The sequence below is a fragment of the Nicotiana sylvestris genome, chromosome 3 (assembly GCF_000393655.2).
Source record: "Nicotiana sylvestris chromosome 3, ASM39365v2, whole genome shotgun sequence".
Lineage (NCBI taxonomy): Eukaryota > Viridiplantae > Streptophyta > Magnoliopsida > Solanales > Solanaceae > Nicotiana > Nicotiana sylvestris.
Window position 1 is genome coordinate 118,072,584 of NC_091059.1, and position 20,335 is coordinate 118,092,918.

Sequence of the window (20,335 nt, forward strand, 5' to 3'; positions counted from 1 at the left end):
CACATTATTCACCAAGGCACAGATATGGTCGGTATCAATAGGGAAGAGGCTGGCATAAAAGCTTTGAGCCTCATCCTCATACACTTTGGGTGCATCCATTTGAAACAGATGCCCCCATATTTGAAACTCAACCATTGCAAGAACTTGCCGCATACCAGCCATATCAGAGATCGCTGGGTCAAAAGTACGACCCAACAGAACCTTTTGGTGCCTTAGACGTTCTGAAGCAGAACTACTTTCACTCCTAAGCTTTTTCACAGAACTAGGTTCCTTAACGGTTTCATACTTTCCTTTGCCAGACTTCACACCACTTGATTTTGGTTTTCCCTTAGACTTGGCTAACACATCCTCATCAAAAGCGGAGAGCTCACTCACAACATCTTTCAACTTGGAACTGGGGGTTGTAACATTCTCGATGGAAGCAGATTCCTTCTTCTTCTGGGACCTTCTCACTAGGGAACTGGGTTCCTCAGTTGTTTCTTCTTAAACCTCCACCATTGGAACAACCTTATCACACACGATAACATTGTCTTTCACCAATCTTATCCTGTTCTTTTTATTGTTTTTTCTGCTCTTTTGAAGGGCAGAGTCATAGGCTACTTTTTCTTGCAACCTAGTAGTAGGTCGCTTAGTAGAAGACTAAGGAGTGGACACCACCCCTCGCTTGACTATGAAAGCATCAAGATCAAGGTTGTCTAGATCCTCCTCATCACTAGACCTCATCTCAGGGACTTGAATGTCCATGGGCGCAACAACAAATACAGGAGCAGAACTAGCATGAGAGTGAGAAACTTGACCCGTTTCCTTCGGAGAGGGGTCAGGTTCCTCATGAGACGGCCGGTAGTTTTTGCTAGTGCAGAGCCCTCAACAGTCACCAATTGATGAGGAATCAAGTTCTCAGTTTGGCTTCAAAAGCCCCATCTTCACCCTGTTTCTTTCAAAATGTTCCCTGCTCAATGCTTTGGTGAAGATATATGCAATTTGGTCTTTTGTGCTGCAGAACTTCATACAGATCAACCCTTTTTCCATATTGTCCATCAGAAAGTGATGTCTCACATCAATGTGCTTGGTACTTTTGTGTTGAATTGGATTCTTAGCCATGTTGAGTGCACTGGTGTTATCACATAGAAGAGGCACACACACAAAACACCCCAAAATCCTCCAGTTGCTGCTTAATTCATAGGAGTTGAGCACAACAGGATGCTGCAACTACATATTCTGCTTCAACTGTTGAAAGAGCCATTGAGTTTTGCTTCCTTGTGCCCCAAGAGATGAGACATGATCCTAGAAAGTGAGCCATTCCAGAAGTGCTTTTCCTGTCCACAAGATAACCTGTATAGTCAGCATCAGCATACCCAATAAGATTAAAACTATCACCTGAGGGGTAATACAAGACCAGGTCCTGTGTACCCTTAAGGTATCTCAAAATATTTTTGGCAACCTTCAAATGAGATTCATTGGGATTTGATTGAAACCTTGCACATAGCCCCACACTGAAGACAATATTGGGTCTGCTGGCAGTGAGATAAAGAAGAGACCCAATAATGCCTCTATACATATTTTGATTCACAGGAGATCCAGTTCCATCCATGTCCAGTCGAGTAGCCGTTGCAATTGGGGTGTCTATCACTTTTGATGCTTCCATATCAAACCTCTTCAAGAGCTACTTAATGTATTTCTACTGACAAATGAATGTACCCTGTATGGACTGCTTCAGTTGAAAACCCAAAAAGAAATTCAGCTCCCCCATCATGCTCATTTCAAACTCACTTCCCATGAGTTTTGCAAATTCCTCACACAGAGAGTCAGCTATTGCCCCAAAAATGATATCATCAATATAGACCTAGACAATGAGCAGGTTCCTTCCCCGTTTCTTTAGGAACAAGGTGTTGTCAATTTTCCCTCTTTTGAAGCCATTTTTTAAGAGGAACTTTGACAGCCTTTTATACCAAGCTTGAGGAGCCTGCTTCAACCTATACAATGCTTTGTCCAATTTAAACACGTATTTAGGGTGTTCATGACATTCAAACCCTGGAGGTTGCTTCACATAGACTTCTTCCTTAAGAAGTCCATTCAGAAATGCACTTTTGACATCCATTTGGAAGAAGATGAATTCCATATGAGATGCAAAAGCGTTTAGGATTCTAATAGCTTCCATGTAAGCTACCGGAGAAAATGTTTCATCATAATCAATCCCTTCCACCTGATTGTAGCCTTGAACCACTTTCCTGGCTTTGTTCCTTGTAGTGTTTCCATGTTCATCAAGCTTGTTCCTGAATACCCACCTAGTTCCTATAATGGTTCGATCAGATGGTCTAGGTACCAGGTGCCAGACATTGTTCCTTTCAAACTGATGCAGCACATCTTATATGGCTGTAATCCAATCTGCATCTTTCAGGGCTTCCTTGATATTTTTGGGTTCTATTTGGGAGAGAAAGGCTGAGAAGGCAAGTGAATTTCTAGCTTTTGACCTGGTTTGTACTCCAGAATCTAGAGGAGTAATTATGTTGTCAAGAGGATGAGAAATTTTGTGTTTCCAGTTAGACATTTGAGGTTCGTTTGTAGAGGAGGTGGGTATATTTAACTGGTTCTCTTGTGTTCTTCTCTCGGATACTAGTGGAGTACCCTGTACTGCATCAACCACTCTTTCTTCAGCTTTAGTAGTTGTAATTGAGGTACCTGGTTCCAGTGAAGAAGAGGCAGCATTGTCTCTAGTCAGCTCTTTCACTTGGCTTATCATATCTGCCTTTCCATTTATCATGTCAATGACTTCACCAGAAGCTAGTAAGGGCTCTCCATCTTGATCATTTTTAGCACTTTTATCACATGAAGTATAGGACTCATCAAAGATAACATGAACACTTTCCTCAACACATTGAGTCCGCTTGTTGTATATCTTGTAAGCTTTGCTTTGAGAAGAATACCCCATAAATATTCCTTCATCACTCTTGGCATTAAATTTCCCAAGCTGATCATTTCCATTGTTGAGAACATAACATTTGCACCCAAATATTCTTAGGTGAGCCAGCTTGGGTTTTCTTCCATTCAGCAACTCATAGGGGGTTTTGTTCAGGAGAGATCTAATTATGCAGCTGTTCACCAAATATCATGCAGTGTTGACTGCTTCAGCCCAGAAGTTCTTTGCAATTCCACTGTCGATCAACATTGTTCTTGCCATTTCTTCAAGAGTTCTATTCTTCCTTTCCACTACTGCATTTTGCTGGGGTATTCTAGGAGCTGAGAAGTTGTGAGTAATGTCATTTTCATTGCAGAACTCACCAAATTTGGCATTGTCAAATTCTGTACCATGATCTGATCTAATACATACAACTCTAGACTCCATCTTCACCTGGATTTTCTTCGCAAAATCCACAAACACCTCAAAGGTTTCATCTTTAGTTCTAAGAAACAGAGTCCATGTGAATCTGGAGTAGTCATCCACTATCACAAATATGTATCTTTTTCCTCCCCTGCTTTGCACTCTCATAGGGCCACACAAATACATATACAGAAGATCGAGTGGCTTTGATGTGCTTACATCCTTTTTAGACTTAAAAGAGGACTTCACATGCTTTCCTCTAGTACAAGCATCACATACCTTCTGTACTTTGAACTTTAACATGGCCAGACCATGGACTAGGTCCTTCTGAATTAATTTGTTCAGAAGATAGAAGCTTGCGTGCCCCAGTCTTCTGTGCTAGAGTTCAACATCATCATCAACAACTTTCAGATAGCTCAAATCACTACTTTGTATGGACTCGAAATCAGCAACATAGATGTTCTTGTATCTTTTGGCCACAAGTACCACTTCACTAGTTACCAGATTAGTAACTGTACATATCTTGGACAAGAACTCCACCTTATTTTCTTTATCACAAATCTGAGAGACACTCAAGAGACTGTACTTTAGACCATTGACATAGTACACATTCTCAATAGAGTGAGTAAGTGATTTCCCGACTTTTCCAACTCCAAGAATGTATCCCCTTTTTCCATTACCAAAGGATACACTCCCTCCTTGCAGGGCTTTTAGTGAAAGAAAGACCATGGTGTTCCCAATCATGTGCTTTGAATATCCACTATCTATGAACCATTGTTGACTGCTTCCTTTCACTATTCCCTGCACAAGGAGATCAAAAGTTAGTTTTAGGAACCCAAGCAAGTTTGGGTCCCTTGTAGTAGGCAAGAGGATGAATGATAGCTCTCGTAGTCCATGCAGGTAATACACACTTTTTGTGGGTAGAACCTGGTCCCTTTTTAGTAGTTATATTTTCAACAAACACTTTGTTTTGAAAGGACTAGACCCTGGCTTGACAATTTTTCTTGAAATGCCCATTGTTCCCATAGTGGGTACACAGCCAGTTGTCTGGTATAGTAACATACTTGCTATGGGGGTTATAAGGAGTTTTTTCCCTCTGGAACCCTATTCCCTACATGTTTCCACCATTATTAACATACATGGCAGTGATAGCTTCTGAGGACCAGGTCCACTTTAGAAACTTTTCAAGATCATTTTTTATTCTTTCCAGTTCAGTCTGAAGATGTTTTTTTTATATTCAACACACAGACTAGTTCTCACAGTATTCAACTTGTTTTCAAGCCTAATGTGTTCCTCACTTGCTATCTCCTTTCGTTTTCCAAAATTTCCAGGTTTTGACTCAGTCCCTAGTCCCTCTATTGTTTCCCTTAGGTCTGCAATCACTACCAAGAGATCATCTCTTTCTTCCTCAATCTCAGTCACTCTTTTCATCAAGGCTTCTCTTTCTTTTCTGAAGTTTTCAATAGTTTCCTTATGGTCAACAACTACAACCACTAAGTCATCTCTTTCATGTTCTATGTTAGTAATTTTTTTGGTTAAGACAAATTTTTCTTTCTCCAACTCACAAATGGTTTCCTTCAGATCAACAACACATACTACCAGATCATCTCTAGTTTGTTCAGTTTCTCCTAGCTCTAAGGTCAAAACATCCTTATCCTCCACAACGCTATGATAGGCATAAATCAATACACTAGCTAAAGATATGAGTTTCTTAGGAGAGTAGGATTTTAGATTTCTCTGAACATCCCTGAAATTTACTTCACTGCTGTCATCGTCTTCATCATCATCTGATTGGGCCATCAAAGCAAAAATTGAATCATATTCATTTTCCTCACTTTCAACTGCCACCATGGAGCTATCACCGACATCAGTTTCATCTTCAAACTCACTAGAGGAGTTTGTCCATGCTGCAAGAGCATGTTTCACCACATTGTCAGCAAATCTATTCCTCTTGAAGTCCTTGTCAGGAACCGGGTTCCATTTGGCTGCTTTCTCAAGGTTGTACTTGGAGTACTTTTGCTTCAGGAGAGGACAGTCTTTGATGAAGTGCCCAGGCTTTCCACACTTATGGCAGAGATCATAGTTCTTTGGTTTGCTAGAGCTGCCCCTTTTCATTATTCCTCCATTTCTTCTGACCATCTTCTGAAATTTTTTGGTTAAGTAAGCCATGTCACTGTCCTCCTCACTCGAGTCATTGCTATTAACTTTGCGTACTAGGTTCTTTTCTTTCTTTGGTTCTCTTCTTTCACTGTTTATATTCCTCTTCATCTCGTAGGTCTTCAGATTTCCAACAAACTCGTCTATGGTCAGCTCATGTAGGTCCTTTGCTTCAGTAATAGCATTCACCTTACTTTCCCAAGAACTGGGCAGGATATAGAGAATTTTCCTCACTAGCTTGTTCCTAGGAATGGTTTTACCAAGTGAGTGTAACTCATTTATGATGGAGGTGAATCTAGTGTGCATATCTTGAATAGATTCATTGTCCTTCATACTAAAGAGTTCATACTCGGTAGTGAGCATATCAATCTTAGATTGCTTTACTTCAGTAGTTCCCTCATGTGCTATTTGTAGAGCTTCTCATATCCCCTTTGCAGTTTCACAAGCAGAAATTCTATTGTATTCATCAGGTCCTATTCCACATACCAAAAATTTTTTGGCACAAAAATTCTTCTTCACATCTTTCCTGTCTGCGTTGGTGTATTCTTTTCTGGTTTTTGGCATCGAGAATGGAAGTTCTTCTAGCACCTTTGTTGGGATGTAAGGACCATTACATATGCATCCCATAACTCAGAATCCTCAGCCATGATAAAATCATGCATTCTTGTCTTCCACCACCCATATTATTTTGTTCATAAACCTGGGTGGTTTGTATGTAGATTGACCTTCTTCAAAATTTGGTGGAGCAGCCATACAGATCTTTCCTAGGTGTTAGCCTGATAGGAGGAACCTGCTCTGATACCAATTGATAGATTATATGAGTCCACCAAACTATAGAGTACCTGTTCCTCTATGAGTTTTTACTGAGAATACTAATAAAACAGTAAGTAAATAAGATACAGGATTTTTACATGGAAAAATCCCACACAAGGGGACAAAAACCATGACCTACACTCGTAGGCTTTCAACTTCACTAACTTGTAAATACTCTGTTACAAGCCACTTTGTAATGACTCTATTATAAAGACTTCAACTCAACTAACTTGTGGTACTCTTATCAAAAGCCACTTTGTCACTCACTAGTTACAAAGACTTTAACTTATGACTAACCCTAGTCACCACACAAACTCAGAAAGTTTATGGTTTTACACGTGGGTTCCTAAGCAACGCTTCTACCTAAGAAATTTAGGAATTACAATAAGAACAATCACAAAGTTACAACTCAACTAAGGATAACAAAATACTAGATTTAAGAACTGGTCCGTAGTAGCATTTAACTTTGTTCTTCAAGCTCTTGAGAATTGAGTTCACTGTGTTCAAAAGGCTTGAATGCTTGAAGTAAATTGTCAAGTGTTCAAGTGATGTTTTGTTATAAGGCTCTTCTTAATACACCCTTGATGACATCACTTGAATGATGTAAGCACTCGATAGGTCAAAAGCAAGTGACTGCAAAATTGCTGCACTGTGTGCACTGTTTCTGTAGCAGTCACTTTCCAGCTGTGCACAGTTGACTTTCGTACTGCTATCAGGGAAACACAAGGGATCAGGTCCTTGACTTGTTTCTTCCTTTTCTACACTTGCAGCAATTCACATTAGCTGGAGTCCAGGCTGGAATCCGTTCATTTGTAATATGTACCAAGTATGTCAGGTTCCCTATCTGGTTCTTGACTGTAAGTTTGTTAGATCATCAAAATATAAGACAAAAAAATTGAAAACCCATCATATAGATTATGTCCATCATGAATTTTATTCTATTAGGAGCATTAATAGCTAAAATATGACATTTAGCTTTGGTCAGCACATGCTCCTGCAATATTTGCAAATGAATTATCACTTGAAATTCAAGTTCATATTTTCTTGTACGAGGATCTAGATGTACTCATAATAATTCATTCCACATATCACTTTTCAGCTGCTCATTTTCTCCCCCCTAATGTTGGGATCACCAACACATATCCTAACCTTCTTGGGGAACCCATCTTTGTGTATTATGGTGGGATAATTAAATTATATAGCACATTCATATTTTTAGATGAAAATTATTTGGTTCCTGACCCTGAACCAATTGTGATAGGGAGAATTTATCCTAACTTGGCTAGATGCATACAAGTGCTGCTGTATATTAAATAATACATCTCATACCAAATTTTGTTCTCATAACCAATGGTTTAGCTATAATTGGAGGCATACAATTTTGCTAAACCAACTTGGATTTAAATTAGCATTATCAAGATAAATCATCATAATTTACATTCTAGAACTGTGCTCTAATAATTTGAGCATGTAGCCTTGCAAAAGCCAAACTGCAAATTGATAATAAACTCACATGCGACGATACAATAGATGCATCTATTAAAATCATATAATAGTAAACGGTCCACATGGCAGGTGACTGGGCCTATATATATATATCACCTTTTATTTGTTTCAGAAATCAAGAGATTAAATCCCGACCTTAACTGGTATATCATGAGAATACGCAGCACAAGAGAATTCTTGAAGAATCTTCTATTTCTTCAATATATGCCAATGTGAATTCTCAATCAATTTTTGCATCATAATTGAACTGGGATGGCCAACTGGCCATGCCAATTGGTATTTGTTTTAGTAAACCTCTAGTTTACTTGTGGCATGTGATTTCATCATCATGCTTATACTTGTGTAGTACAAATAGAAGAAAAGTCGTGTAAGCTTTCATATTTACCCCGTATGATTATAGTAATATAAAGATATTCAATCTTCCTTTCATTTGTAGTCTCAATATGCCAACCACTTTGGCTGATATCTTTGAAACTCAAAAAATTTCTTTCAAGACTTACTACAACACCAGTGCCATAAATAATTTTATTTATTCGGCTAGTAACAAATTCACTCTTCTGGAGCTCTCAATAATTTTGTACTATAAGATCTTTTATAACACCATTCAAGTGGTGATTTTTTCCTTCACAGAGAAAATTATATTATTTATGTCACAGTCAAAATCATTATAGGAAAGACTCTTTTCTTGCTTTACTTTTGCCTTTAATAATATTTGATAACGTCTAGCAAAATATATTTGTCATACCATAAATATGCAACCAATGACAGATTCATGTAATCACACAGTAAATTCATTATCTTTCTCAAACCTCCCTTAGAGGTGAGTTGTAGCATTTATCCAACTATGCATGAGCATGACCTTAACCATAATTTTTTATCACATATATATTTCAACATTCACTTTCAGGAATGAGTTTGCATTTACAATGCTTATCACAAGTTACATTTTCAACGAATAGACTATAATCATGTGAACATGTCTCATATTAACAAATCACTCTGATACATATTTCCTTTACCTTTGAAGGGTTATTTTGAGAACCCTTATTGTTCTTCGTTTTGCGGCTACCAATGATGACCATTATAATTTTAGTCGTTAGCATGCCACGTTCATTGGTCAACCACTTGTATTCATTTAGACATATTATGCACCGCTACCAAATTCACTTCAATAATAGAGCAAATCAAATGGGACATGCTTCATGTTTTTTCATAAAAAATACATTAGTTTTCTTTAGTCATCATTATATCATCAATGTGGTGCATTGAGACTCAAACTCATTGCCTTACCCATATAAAGGCATGTTACGCCATATGAGTTGGGACTCAAACCTAACTCTTATCATCATGGTGCACCAGGACTTAAACCCGATGTCTTATCCTCGTGGTGCACTGGGACTTAAACCCACCATCTTACCCTCCACGTATTGCATTACAGGCCAAAGTGTCTAGGGACTCACCCTCAAGCCTTTAAAAATATTGTCACTTCATGATTATATGCATAACAACAAGCACAAATATTAAGATTATTGCTATACATGACTGTAATAGTAGAGTAAAGACAATCAAACATTAAAAATGGCAAAAAATTGAAAGATTATCTCTAACAAGTCCTCCGTTGAAACTAAAATGTGTATTCTTTGTAGAACTACAAGTTGAACCATCCACAACATTACAACTGATATTTATCGTCTTCAATTTTCATTCTTAATATTATAAATCAACAACAACAACAACAACTCAGTAAAATCCCAATAATAGAGTCTGGGGAGAATATTGTGTACGCATACCTTACCCTTACCCCGCATGAGTAGGGAGGCTGTTTCCAAAATATCCTTGGCTCAAGAAAAAAGACAAAGGACAAAAGGAGACAATATTAGTATCACTATAGAAATCATAGGAAAAGTAGGAACAACATGAAATCCAGAAGAAGGATGCAAAGCAAAAGCGAAAGCGGAAGCGATGGCTAGTAAATAGGTCATGCACTCGAAAGCGAAAATAGTAAAACACGACATTGTCACTAGCTATCTTAGACAAAAAATCCTACCATATTAGTCCCACAATGGTACGAAGAAAGGCAAGACATAATTACATCATAGCCTATAACCCTAATACGTGACCTCCACATCTTCCTATCAAGTGTCATGTCCTCGGAAATCTGAAGCCTCGCCATATCCTTCCTGATCACATTTCCCCAATACTTCTTAGGCCACCCTCTACCTCTCCTTCCGCCCTCCACAACCAGACGCTCACACCTCCGTAACGGAGCATCTGGGCTTCTCCTCTGAATATGCCCGAACCATCTGAGCCTCACTTCCCGCATCTTATCATCAATGGGAGCGACGTGCACCATCTCCCGAATATCATCATTCCTAATCTTATCCATCCTAGTGTGTCCGCACATCCACCTCAACATCCTCATTTCTGCTATTCTCATCTTCTAGATATGTGACTTTTTAACAGGCCAACACTTAGCCCCATACATCATGGCCGGTCTAACCACCATTTTATAGAACTTACCTTTGAGTGTCGGTGGAACTCTCTTGTCACACAAGACTCCAGATGCTAACCTCCACTTCATCCATCCTACCCCAATACGGTGTGTGACATCCTCGTCGATATTCCCTCCCCCTGGATAACCGAGCCAAGGTACTTGAAGTTGTCTCTATTTGGGATGACCTGTGGTTCAAACCTCACATCCACGCTCACTTCCCCCAGCTCAGCGCTGAACTTACACTCCAGGTATTCCGTCTTCGTCCTGCTCAGCTTGAAACCCTTAGACTCAAGAGCATGCCTCCAAACCTCCAGCCTCTCGTTAACACCGGCTCGCGACTCAACAATCAGGACTATATCATCGGCGAATAGCATGCACCATGGCACCTCCCCTTGAATATGGTGTGTCAACGCGTCCATCACCAGGGCGAATATGAACGGACTTAGCGCAAAACCTTGATGTAACCCCATCTTAGTATTATAATCAGTAAAATATTATTGTAATAGATATAATGCAGCTTTTGAATGAAAATAACTTAGATTTAAAGATCTTGAACTGTTCAAAAATTAATCACAACTTTTATAGAAGTTATAGGAAATTAAAAAATATATTATACTGGGCAAGATTCAAAATCCCAATTTTGCTTTTTTTTTCTTTTAACAAAAAAGGAAGCTAGAAACCTTATTGCAAAACTAGATTATTTGTGATGACGTGTTAATACGCCAAAATAAGAGTTATATATAGTAATACTATTTAGAATATATTACTGACGAGCGTAAAATCCATGTATAAAACTTAGGCTCGCTAGTCAAAGATAGTATAGTATTAAATCGTCTCCACAAGAATTGGTTTAAATAATATTCTAATAAATCTTCAGTTTAACACTATCTAGAAAAAATAAACCTTTGATTTAAGTTATTACCGACTAATAATAAAAACTAAGATTATCGATTGTGAGAAGATAATAGAAATTTAGTGACTAAGTAACAACGATTGAATATCAAGGTGAGAAGTAAGGGCCGTGACAAGATATGTAATCAACTATTATTCTGGGTAACTCCGTGCTAAGTTCACTCTTAACTTATATTGGTTCTTTCAATTTCAACAGACGATTAGGCTATTTTAAGTATTCAAATTCTTCTTCCGAATGAATGAGATTTCATTAACCAACCTAATGACAGGTTCTATGAACATATGCAAAAATAAATTGAATGAATGGTCTTACGAAGAACGTCTCTCGACTATTCTTTTAAATTGGGTCAACTGATAACTCTCTAAGCTTTTTCGATTATCTATGAGCGGTGTAAATCAACCCAAGCAAGATAACACAATGCGGATTGTAGCAACACTTCTCTTTCGGTTAAAGTAAAATCACAATTGGCATTGCCATTCAATTAATAACACATTCAACGAATTCAGGCAACTAACAGAAAGTAAACCCCAAACAATAGTTAATCACATTATCTGTCAATAACCCTAAGAAAGATTACTCCATAGTGGAGAAGCTGTTTATCAAAAGAGTATTAGAAGAACAAGAAGACAATACAATTCCCAAATCAAACAAACTTCCGTAATAAATGAATTGGGTGAAGTATTTAGAGTCTCCGTTGTTTCCTTGCCTTCTTCTCTCCAAAAGTTGCTCCCAATATCCGAGATACTTGTTTTGAGACGAGCTATGCTTCATATAGGTCTAACAAGGACGCCTCCAAATTTACAAATATAGGCCCGAGTAAAATTACCGAAGGCAAACGTATGCGGTTGCGCACCTTGAGGTGTGACCGCGCTCATGGCCGTACACCTCTGGCAGAATACTGTGTCACTTACGCGCTCAAGTGCGCACTGGGGGTCTCTCATGCGCGGTCGCGCACCTAGGTTTTCCTCCTGCTCAACTCTTTTTCCTCCCACTAAGTGCACTATTTGTCCATTGATCCCCTCTGCATCACCTGCACTGAAAGACAACATATTAGACCCAAATTCAACCAAACCTCTATCTAATCATCCAAAACAAAGACGCAAAATGGGCATAAATAATAGGTAACTTTAAGATCATCAATTACCTAACTTACCATCGACATGAACTGTCAACTTATCACTTGACAAAGCAGCAAAAACAATTGTAGCTTCCATGGAAGGTTTTCACTTCTTTTAGGAAGTGCTAGAAGAATATAGCAATTCCTGTTGATAATGTGTTAAGAAACCTAGCTCAAAGTAATAATATAAAATAAGAAAATAGACAAAAATTGTTAGTTTATATGAGTCCGCCAAACTATAGAGTACCTAGTCCTATATGAGATGATGCTTAGAATGTTGTACAGACTGAAAGTAAAGAAGGCAAGGGATTTTTACGTGGAAAAATCCCACACAAGGGGATAAAAAAACCACGACCTACTCTTGTAGGCTTTTAACTTCACTAACTTGCAATCTCCCTATTATAAGCCACTTTGCAAAAACCCTATTGCAAAGACTTCAACTAACTTGTGATGCACCCACCACAAGCCACTTTATAACTATCCTAGTTACAAAGGCTTTAAACTTATGACTATCCCTAGTCACAACATAAACTCAGAAGTTTACGAATTTTGGTTTGTTCCTAAGACAATGCTTCTAAGAAAGCAAACTAAGAATTACAATGACGAACAAATAACAAGACTACAACTCAACTATAGATGTACATAAACTCATTAAGAGACTGATCTTTAGTGGAGTTGTCTTCTTGTTCTTGACACACCAGTGACTTCAATGCCAGATGAATACTGTTGTTGCTTGAGAGAATATCACTGAATGCACAAAGAATGATGTGTCTTGCACCATGTTGTTTTATCACAAAAGATATCACAATAGATAGTGATGTCAACTATTGGTGTACGCTTCTTTCCAATGAGAAGTGACTGATGTACTGTCTGCACAACCACTTCTGGGCAGTTGCATTCCAGCTGGATAGTCGACTTTGTACTTCTGTCAGGACACACCAACAGATCAGGTCCTAGTTGTGTTCCTCTTCTGTGACAATTGCTAGATGATCACTTTCTTCTGCTACGTTCCAGCTGTTCATTTGACTTGTACTTCTGTTAGAGAACCCTAAGAGACCAGGTCCCTGTTGTGTTTCTCTTTATAATATTTGCATACAGTTACTGTCTTGTGCTTGTGTCGGAGAACCCTGAGGAACCAAATCACCAGGTCCCTGTTATGTTCCTCCCTGTGGTCGTTCATCCATTTGCTGATTTCAAACTTCGACCAGGTCACATGAAATGTATACCCTGTGGGCCAGGTTCTTTATCTAGTTCTTCACAACAAGTTTGTTAGATCATCAAAACATAAGAAACATAAGGCCAAGACATTGAAAACCCATCAAGAATGTAGAGAGCAAGAGATGAGAGATTCTTATTTCTTCCATGTATTCAAGTGTTCTCCAAGTATTTTTCAAGTATCTATAATATCACCTTTCATCCTCTATTTATAGTATTACATAGAGGTATACGAAAGAATGCCATAAATATGGCATTAAACATTTGAGATTATAGAGGAAGATCATGGGGAGGTTATGAAAATATGGATGTTACAACCATAAGTATTAGAGTAGTGGGAGTTAGGGAGATAATGGAAAAGAGTAGTGGGTATTACTCCTTTATGAGTTATGGACATCCACCATTAGATAATTATTTATAACATATATGATTTTCTTTAAAAAAAATGTTAGAAAATATTTGTCATCCTATCATAGGATGTAATATTTAATAGGATTATAAAGTGCATCCATTTTTATTTACTTTAAAGAGTGCTTGATCGTAGCGTGAATCATCACTTTCTTATCAAGTGCTATTGAATTGCATTAATCTTTTTGTTTTTCCATATTCATATGTCAATATCTATCAAATTCTTATATCTTTTTGAATTTGAAATGTTGTTTATCGGTAATTTTAAAATTTAAATAGAACATATCATTATTTAGGATTCATATTGATTTTGTAATTATTAAAATTCAGTCAAGCTTGAAAGCATACGCCAACGAAAAATTATTATTAGGCTAAGAAAATAAATATCAATGTGTTACCAAAAAAATTCTTAGATAAGAATATTTTAATAGATCATATGTTTGTCAATTTGTTCAATTATTATTAAATATATAGTAACTTATCAAAACTTTATCTATAACTCTAACAAAGTAAAATTAAAATAACATTCATGTGGAAAGAAATCCGAAAACTCCACCAATAAAACCGAACCAACCAAACCGATATAGTTGGTTTGATTTGATTTTGATTACCGAACCAACCCGACTCGTGTACACCCCTAACTGTATATTCTCTGCTACAGCCTCCAGCAAGACAGCAACGCATTCAAAGTACTCCAAGCTCTATGTAACCACAAACACAAGGTTTGATTCTCCAAATGCTAGTAGAAACATATTGAAGAGGATATATAGTTAATTGGGTTATCAACCATCTCAAATCTTAAAAATAACTCAGCACGCCCAGATATCCGCTTATTTAAGACTTATGGCATCGAAGATCAACATGGCGGCGCAGCAATAGCGTAGTTTTGCAGTGAACTATAGTTAGAATCTGAAGTCTTTCTTGAGTATGAAAAGACACCAGTGAGCTTTTAGATGAAAGAATAGCTTTCTTTACTGTTTAAATGATAGAATAAGATTACCAAGGTTTCCATTTGCACGAACAATCTTCCGCTTTTGGACGTTCTTTTGTCCAGAATCCGCCCTATAGTACGATTCAGTGCGTGATCAGTTCAAGTTTCCGCCGTAGCTCATTCTTTTCAAAGGCCATAACTTACAAACCTTTTATAAATATTGGAAATAAATCTGGTGTTCATGCAAAGGCTTGATATGCTTTTGAAACCAACTTGTCTGGGCATGTTCTGGCCTTGGACTGGAGTAGTAAACCTTTAGCCACCATAAAAAACTTGTATAGTCAGGTATACTACACCACAAGGACCTTTTTCTTTGCATAAAGAACAAATGAACTCTGCTGAAAATATTGATATTTGATACATTTAAGAACTCCTATGCTAAGTTGCCTTCAGATGTAAAGGACGGTAGAGAAACAGAGATCATCTCATACCTCCCATATTCGCAATCTCTTGTTGGATTAATAGTAACTTTAAATTTCAAAGGACTGTTATTCTCCTGTTGCAGTAGCAACTTCAGTAAAATTAACCAAACCAAATAGAAATTTGATCCTACATCGAATTTATTATTTTCTTTCAATTCCTTTTCCTCGTTGGTGCTTGATGTGTCAGTGGCTGCAATACCTTCCCCAGCAGCACTATGAAGCACAGTCCTTTCAGCCGTGCCATTCCTTCGGCAAACTAAATTTGGAGCATGATCTTTTCCCTCCTTCAGCCTTTTATAGCAAGAGAGCACTTCCTCAGCTCTGATGTTTCCAAACAACACTTCAGCTGCCTTGTTTTTAACAAGAAGTGGAGCGTACATTGAAGCATCCCACACATATAGCTGCAACATTGAGATAGTAAATTTTAAAAGAACTTCCAAATAAACAAACATAAACCAAGAATAAGAGGTTAGGTGCACTTTGGCACTGCAGCTAATTTCTGCTCCAAAGTAGATATCTCACCCCTGTTCATCATTATAATTGCGTGATTGAAATGTCAATGAATTTGAAAAATCATCTGTGATACTGGTGTCAGCTAGAGTGAAGTTTAAGTACCAGAATAAAACATAAAAAAATCAGGTGCCGATCACCACGGTATGGAAGGAAAACCGCAATATAAGCAGTAATGGTGAAAAAGTTTTCTGGAGCTAATTTTTACAAGAACAGAGAATGTTACCAATTGAAAAGAAAATCTTACCATGAAAGGCCGATATATCGTGCTTACAACATGAAGGTGATTGGAACTCTCCTGACAATAGAGTGATGCGGCATTTTTAACACTGCCTAAACTGTTGCAAACCGCGACGATATAGTAGTTGCTAAATGTTACAGGCATATCATCAGCATAGATATGAAAAGGGGACTGGTAAGCTTTTCCTCTTACCTAGATTCGTAACTTAAAGGAGTACCACAGAGATGGCAGCCAGCAGTAATTAGATCGTCAGCCACATCACAATCTGAGTGCATGTATAGTCTCTTGCTAATGAACATGCTTTCAGTAGCCGATTCAGGAAGATGTCTCCACGTAATTGGCAGAAATACTTCACCGACAGATGCATACAAGGTTACCTTGGAGGAATCAGGAAGATTAGATAAATCTTTAAGAGAGACACAACCCTGAGATTTTGTCTCTTCGTGCACTTTCCAATTTATTGATGGCTGTTTCCACTGCGAGTACATGAAGCCAACATTCATATATTTCATAAAGCAAGCCCGATTTACAAATATCGTTCAACTGCAGTCACTTGACAACAGATGTGAAGTAATACATGAGCATGCACCTATCACAGTCATATGGATATCAAATGATCTTGAATAGTAGCATTAAGAAAATACAAATCAGCAATAACAGCCATTTAAAAGCCATAGGTTTCTTCCATCAGAAAAAGGTATAATTCGATGGACTACTTGGACCTCTCCTTATTTTGACAAACATCATAGACCTTTCCACTTTAACAGTAAAAGTAATTGGCTTAATTTCTCCACAACTGGACCATATAACTCACATAGTGATGCACCTCCGACAGAAAAACCCCAGCATAGCATAAGTATTGAACTCAAATCATTAATCTGGAACTTTATAAAAATTTCATTTTCATAGTTAAGCTAAAATTAAAAAAAAAATCAAATTACTCTTTCCTTTATTTCTTGGGTAGATACAGTAGCAATTGGGAGAAAAATAGGAGCAAATAATTCAAAACATTTTTATTACATCATTAACTTTTAATGTCCTAGTAGAGACACGGAAATTTTCTATATAAAAAAAACTAGACTAGAGGAAAGTTTTTAGATATAGGGGATGTCCATTTAGTTTGACTAAACTAGAGTGGAGGTCCAAGTAATTCACCCAAAGTTAATTCATTAATTAAAAAAAGAACGAAAGGCACTTATTGGTTGGTGCAAGATAAAGCAGCCCTGAACTACATAACAGAGGACAAGGGATTCTAAAAATAACTCCTTCTGTTGCATACATACATCCAAATTTTGGTTTTCATCAGTGTGAAGACTGATTAAGGAGGAAAAGAGAAACCCCCATAGGAAGGGCATAGGGAAGAAAGAAATTTGAGAAGGAGAAGAGGATGCTCGTTAAATAAACTCTTAGTCTCTGCTCAAGTGTACGCAACTGAAAATTAGCACTGAAGTTCCAAGAGAAAGAGGAAACCTGATGGTTGTTTAATTCAACAGCAGCCCCCTGCTGCAGCCATTTCACAATTTTTTGAAGCTTATCCTTTGCTGCCACACCAATTCGACAGCTGAGCAACAACTCGTCTACACCTGCAAAGACGATAAATCATAATCTTAGCTAGGTCTGCCCCTGGAAAACTTTAGTTGAGCCGCTTATCTGAAAAGAGTAGTTTACAGAAATTGAGTGTCCAGTAATGTATCAATGATCCTCCAAAGCCAGACCATATCTACCAAAGACAATGCATAACAATCTCATAAATTCATCAAACTCAACCATATACTTATAGCTACAGAGTGCCCTAGGGGGAGGGGGGGGGAGGAGAAAGTGAGAGAGAGAGTAAGTACCTTTAGAAGCAAGTGACTTGTATGAATGGAGTACACATAGCAAAGTTGAGCAATGTACAGTTCTAGCCTCAATTAATCCACCAACTCTTGTAATCTTAACATCTGAAATTGAAAAAATAAAATTTAAAGCATTACCTCTGGAGTCTGGAGCATCATCATTATTTGCAAGAACACACAAACGACATAGTCAACAGTATTTAAACAATACTGATCAGCGGATAAACCAGTACAACAAACACAAGTATAGCAGATTCCAAGTAAGTAAGAAGCAGAGAGGAAAGAAAGCTATATGAGTTAATGAATTTAGAAGATCCTTTAAGGCAATGACGAAGCAGTGAGCACCAATTACATCACAATCGAAATGAAACTTGTAATTATGAACGGGCTCTTCGTAAATCAATAAGAAATCCTGCCTATTTTTGTTTATGCTTAAAAGATCTTGTGAGTTTATTTCTAAAATCCAAATCCTATCTGTATTCATGTTTACTGTTTATATGTTGAGTGGTAAAATATGCCACAGGCGACAAATTGCATCAGAATTACAATCTTGGATGGTGCAAAAAGAGGTAAAAAAGACTTTTTTGGTTAACAAAAAACGTGTAATTAAAGGAGTTGGGGTCAAATTAAGAATAACAAAAGTTGTGGGTAATATTAAAATTTTCAAAAATCATACTCATTCAAACTAATTCAAATTTTCATTAAACTCTTCTTTCTCCTTTCTCCTTTCTCCTTTCTCTTTCTCTTTCTCTTTCTCTCATTCTTCTTCCTTACTTTCTTCTTTCTCTTCAATTTTGCTGATGCTGCAGGTAGTTCAGGTATGTCATCTTCTTGTTCTTCTTCGTTTTCTTCTTGGTCTTTTTCTTCTTTCCCTCTTCATCCTCATAATTTCATCATCTTCTTCTTTTTTCATTTTATCTTTGGTTTAAAATATACAAGAGAAAGAGAAAAATATGAAATTTTACAAAGTGGGTATTTTGCAAAATACTCTCGAGAAATTTTGAGACATCCCCATAAATGAGTATTCTGTTGAAACATCTCTTAGGATATTGGAAACATCTTCCCGTGATGTTTGAAACATATCCCGGAATGTTTGAAACATCTCTCGGGTTGTTTGAAACATCCATTGGGATGCTTGAAACATCCTTCTAAATGTTTGAAATATCTCTCGGGTTGTTTGAAACATCCATCGGGATGTTTGAAACATCTCCCGGGATAATCGGATTGAAACATCTCCCGGGTTGTTTGAAACATCCATCGGGATATTTAAAACAATCCCGTGACGTTTGAAGCATCCATCGGGATAAATGAAACATCTCACGGGATGTTTGAAACATCCATCGGGGTAGAGTAGGAGGGGATGTTTTTGTAAATAAGAAAACTTTGGGGGTTTTAAAAATTATATCATTAACTCTAATCACAAAAGTGTCCCTTCTACCCCATTCTTTAACACTTTTGTCTTAACAATTTACAGTATATAAGTTTTGAAGTGTCTTAAAAATTTAAATCCAGTGAGCACTCTCATTGTTTTTGAATTGAACTACATATACAGTTGAAGCAAAAACAGAATAGTGGATGCAGTGGTAAACTTTTTTTTTTCTTCTGAAATATAACTTTAAAAAATAAAAATAAAAACTTACTTTGAAGCAAAATGACATCGCCAGCGACAAATTTGGAGGCCAAATGTTTCTGCCAAATTGAAACAGGAAAAAATGGGCGGGAGTCATCGCCCACTTGTACGTCCGTCCTAATGACCTCTGCTCCACCTTTTCTCCATAACTTGTACTGCAATATATATAAACCAATTGATCCAAAGTAGCGAAGGACATAAATAAACAACAGAGAGAAAGTGTAAGTACCTGAATTGGGGTGATATTGTGAACCAAAACGAGGAGTTGGACGTACTCGCCGATGTGAACTGCTGCTCTAGAGAGGTCAATTAGAGGACCGTAGCATACTATTGCCGCCATTTTCTTCTATTTTGGTTTTTGCCATGTTTTCTTCCTCCCTTTTCTCTCTTTTGGGCTTTTCATGACCCGACCCGGTGTTTGCTGTTATACATGGGTGAAACGTCACGGGCTAGCATCCAAGAGGAACTTTGGGCAAATTATACATTTGGCAAAATAGTTACATCTGCCAGTTAATTATATAAAAAATATATTATTAATCTTGTACAAAATATGTAATTTATATATTGTTAATATATAAAATATACCAACTAGTATTATTTTTGGGAGCAGCTATATATTCATGTGAAGGGAGTTTCTCATATTAGATTTTCAGGATCTTGCTAGTTACTACTACCATTTATTTAAAAGTTTATGACAATTGTAGAAAAATAATTTTTTATCTCATGCGTATAATTTTTGAAATTTTCATAATTTAAATATTGTT

General features: G+C 37.3%; 3 protein-coding genes across 3 annotated transcripts; all 3 read right to left on the bottom strand.

Moving 5' to 3' along the window:
* Positions 1-1,177: 1,177 nt before the first annotated feature.
* LOC138887910 (secreted RxLR effector protein 161-like) lies at positions 1,178-1,645 on the bottom strand. The gene has a single exon (XM_070169702.1). It carries the CDS (start codon positions 1,643-1,645, stop codon positions 1,178-1,180), a length of 468 nt encoding a protein of 155 aa, XP_070025803.1.
* Positions 1,646-3,697: 2,052 nt separating this feature from the next.
* Positions 3,698-5,809, bottom strand: LOC138887911 (uncharacterized). Its single transcript, XM_070169703.1, has 3 exons — positions 4,580-5,809; positions 4,305-4,430; positions 3,698-4,120 (listed from the first exon to the last, which is right to left on the bottom strand). Exons 1-3 carry the CDS (start codon positions 5,807-5,809, stop codon positions 3,698-3,700), a joined length of 1,779 nt encoding a protein of 592 aa, XP_070025804.1.
* Positions 5,810-15,223: 9,414 nt separating this feature from the next.
* LOC104225663 (uncharacterized) lies at positions 15,224-19,937 on the bottom strand. The gene is made up of 7 exons (XM_009777508.2): positions 19,801-19,937; positions 19,582-19,726; positions 17,945-18,046; positions 17,577-17,689; positions 16,299-16,582; positions 16,113-16,203; positions 15,224-15,756 (listed from the first exon to the last, which is right to left on the bottom strand). The coding sequence occupies exons 1-7, from the start codon at positions 19,909-19,911 to the stop codon at positions 15,307-15,309; spliced, it is 1,296 nt and encodes a 431-aa protein (XP_009775810.1). The 5' UTR covers positions 19,912-19,937; the 3' UTR covers positions 15,224-15,306.
* Positions 19,938-20,335: the final 398 nt, after the last annotated feature.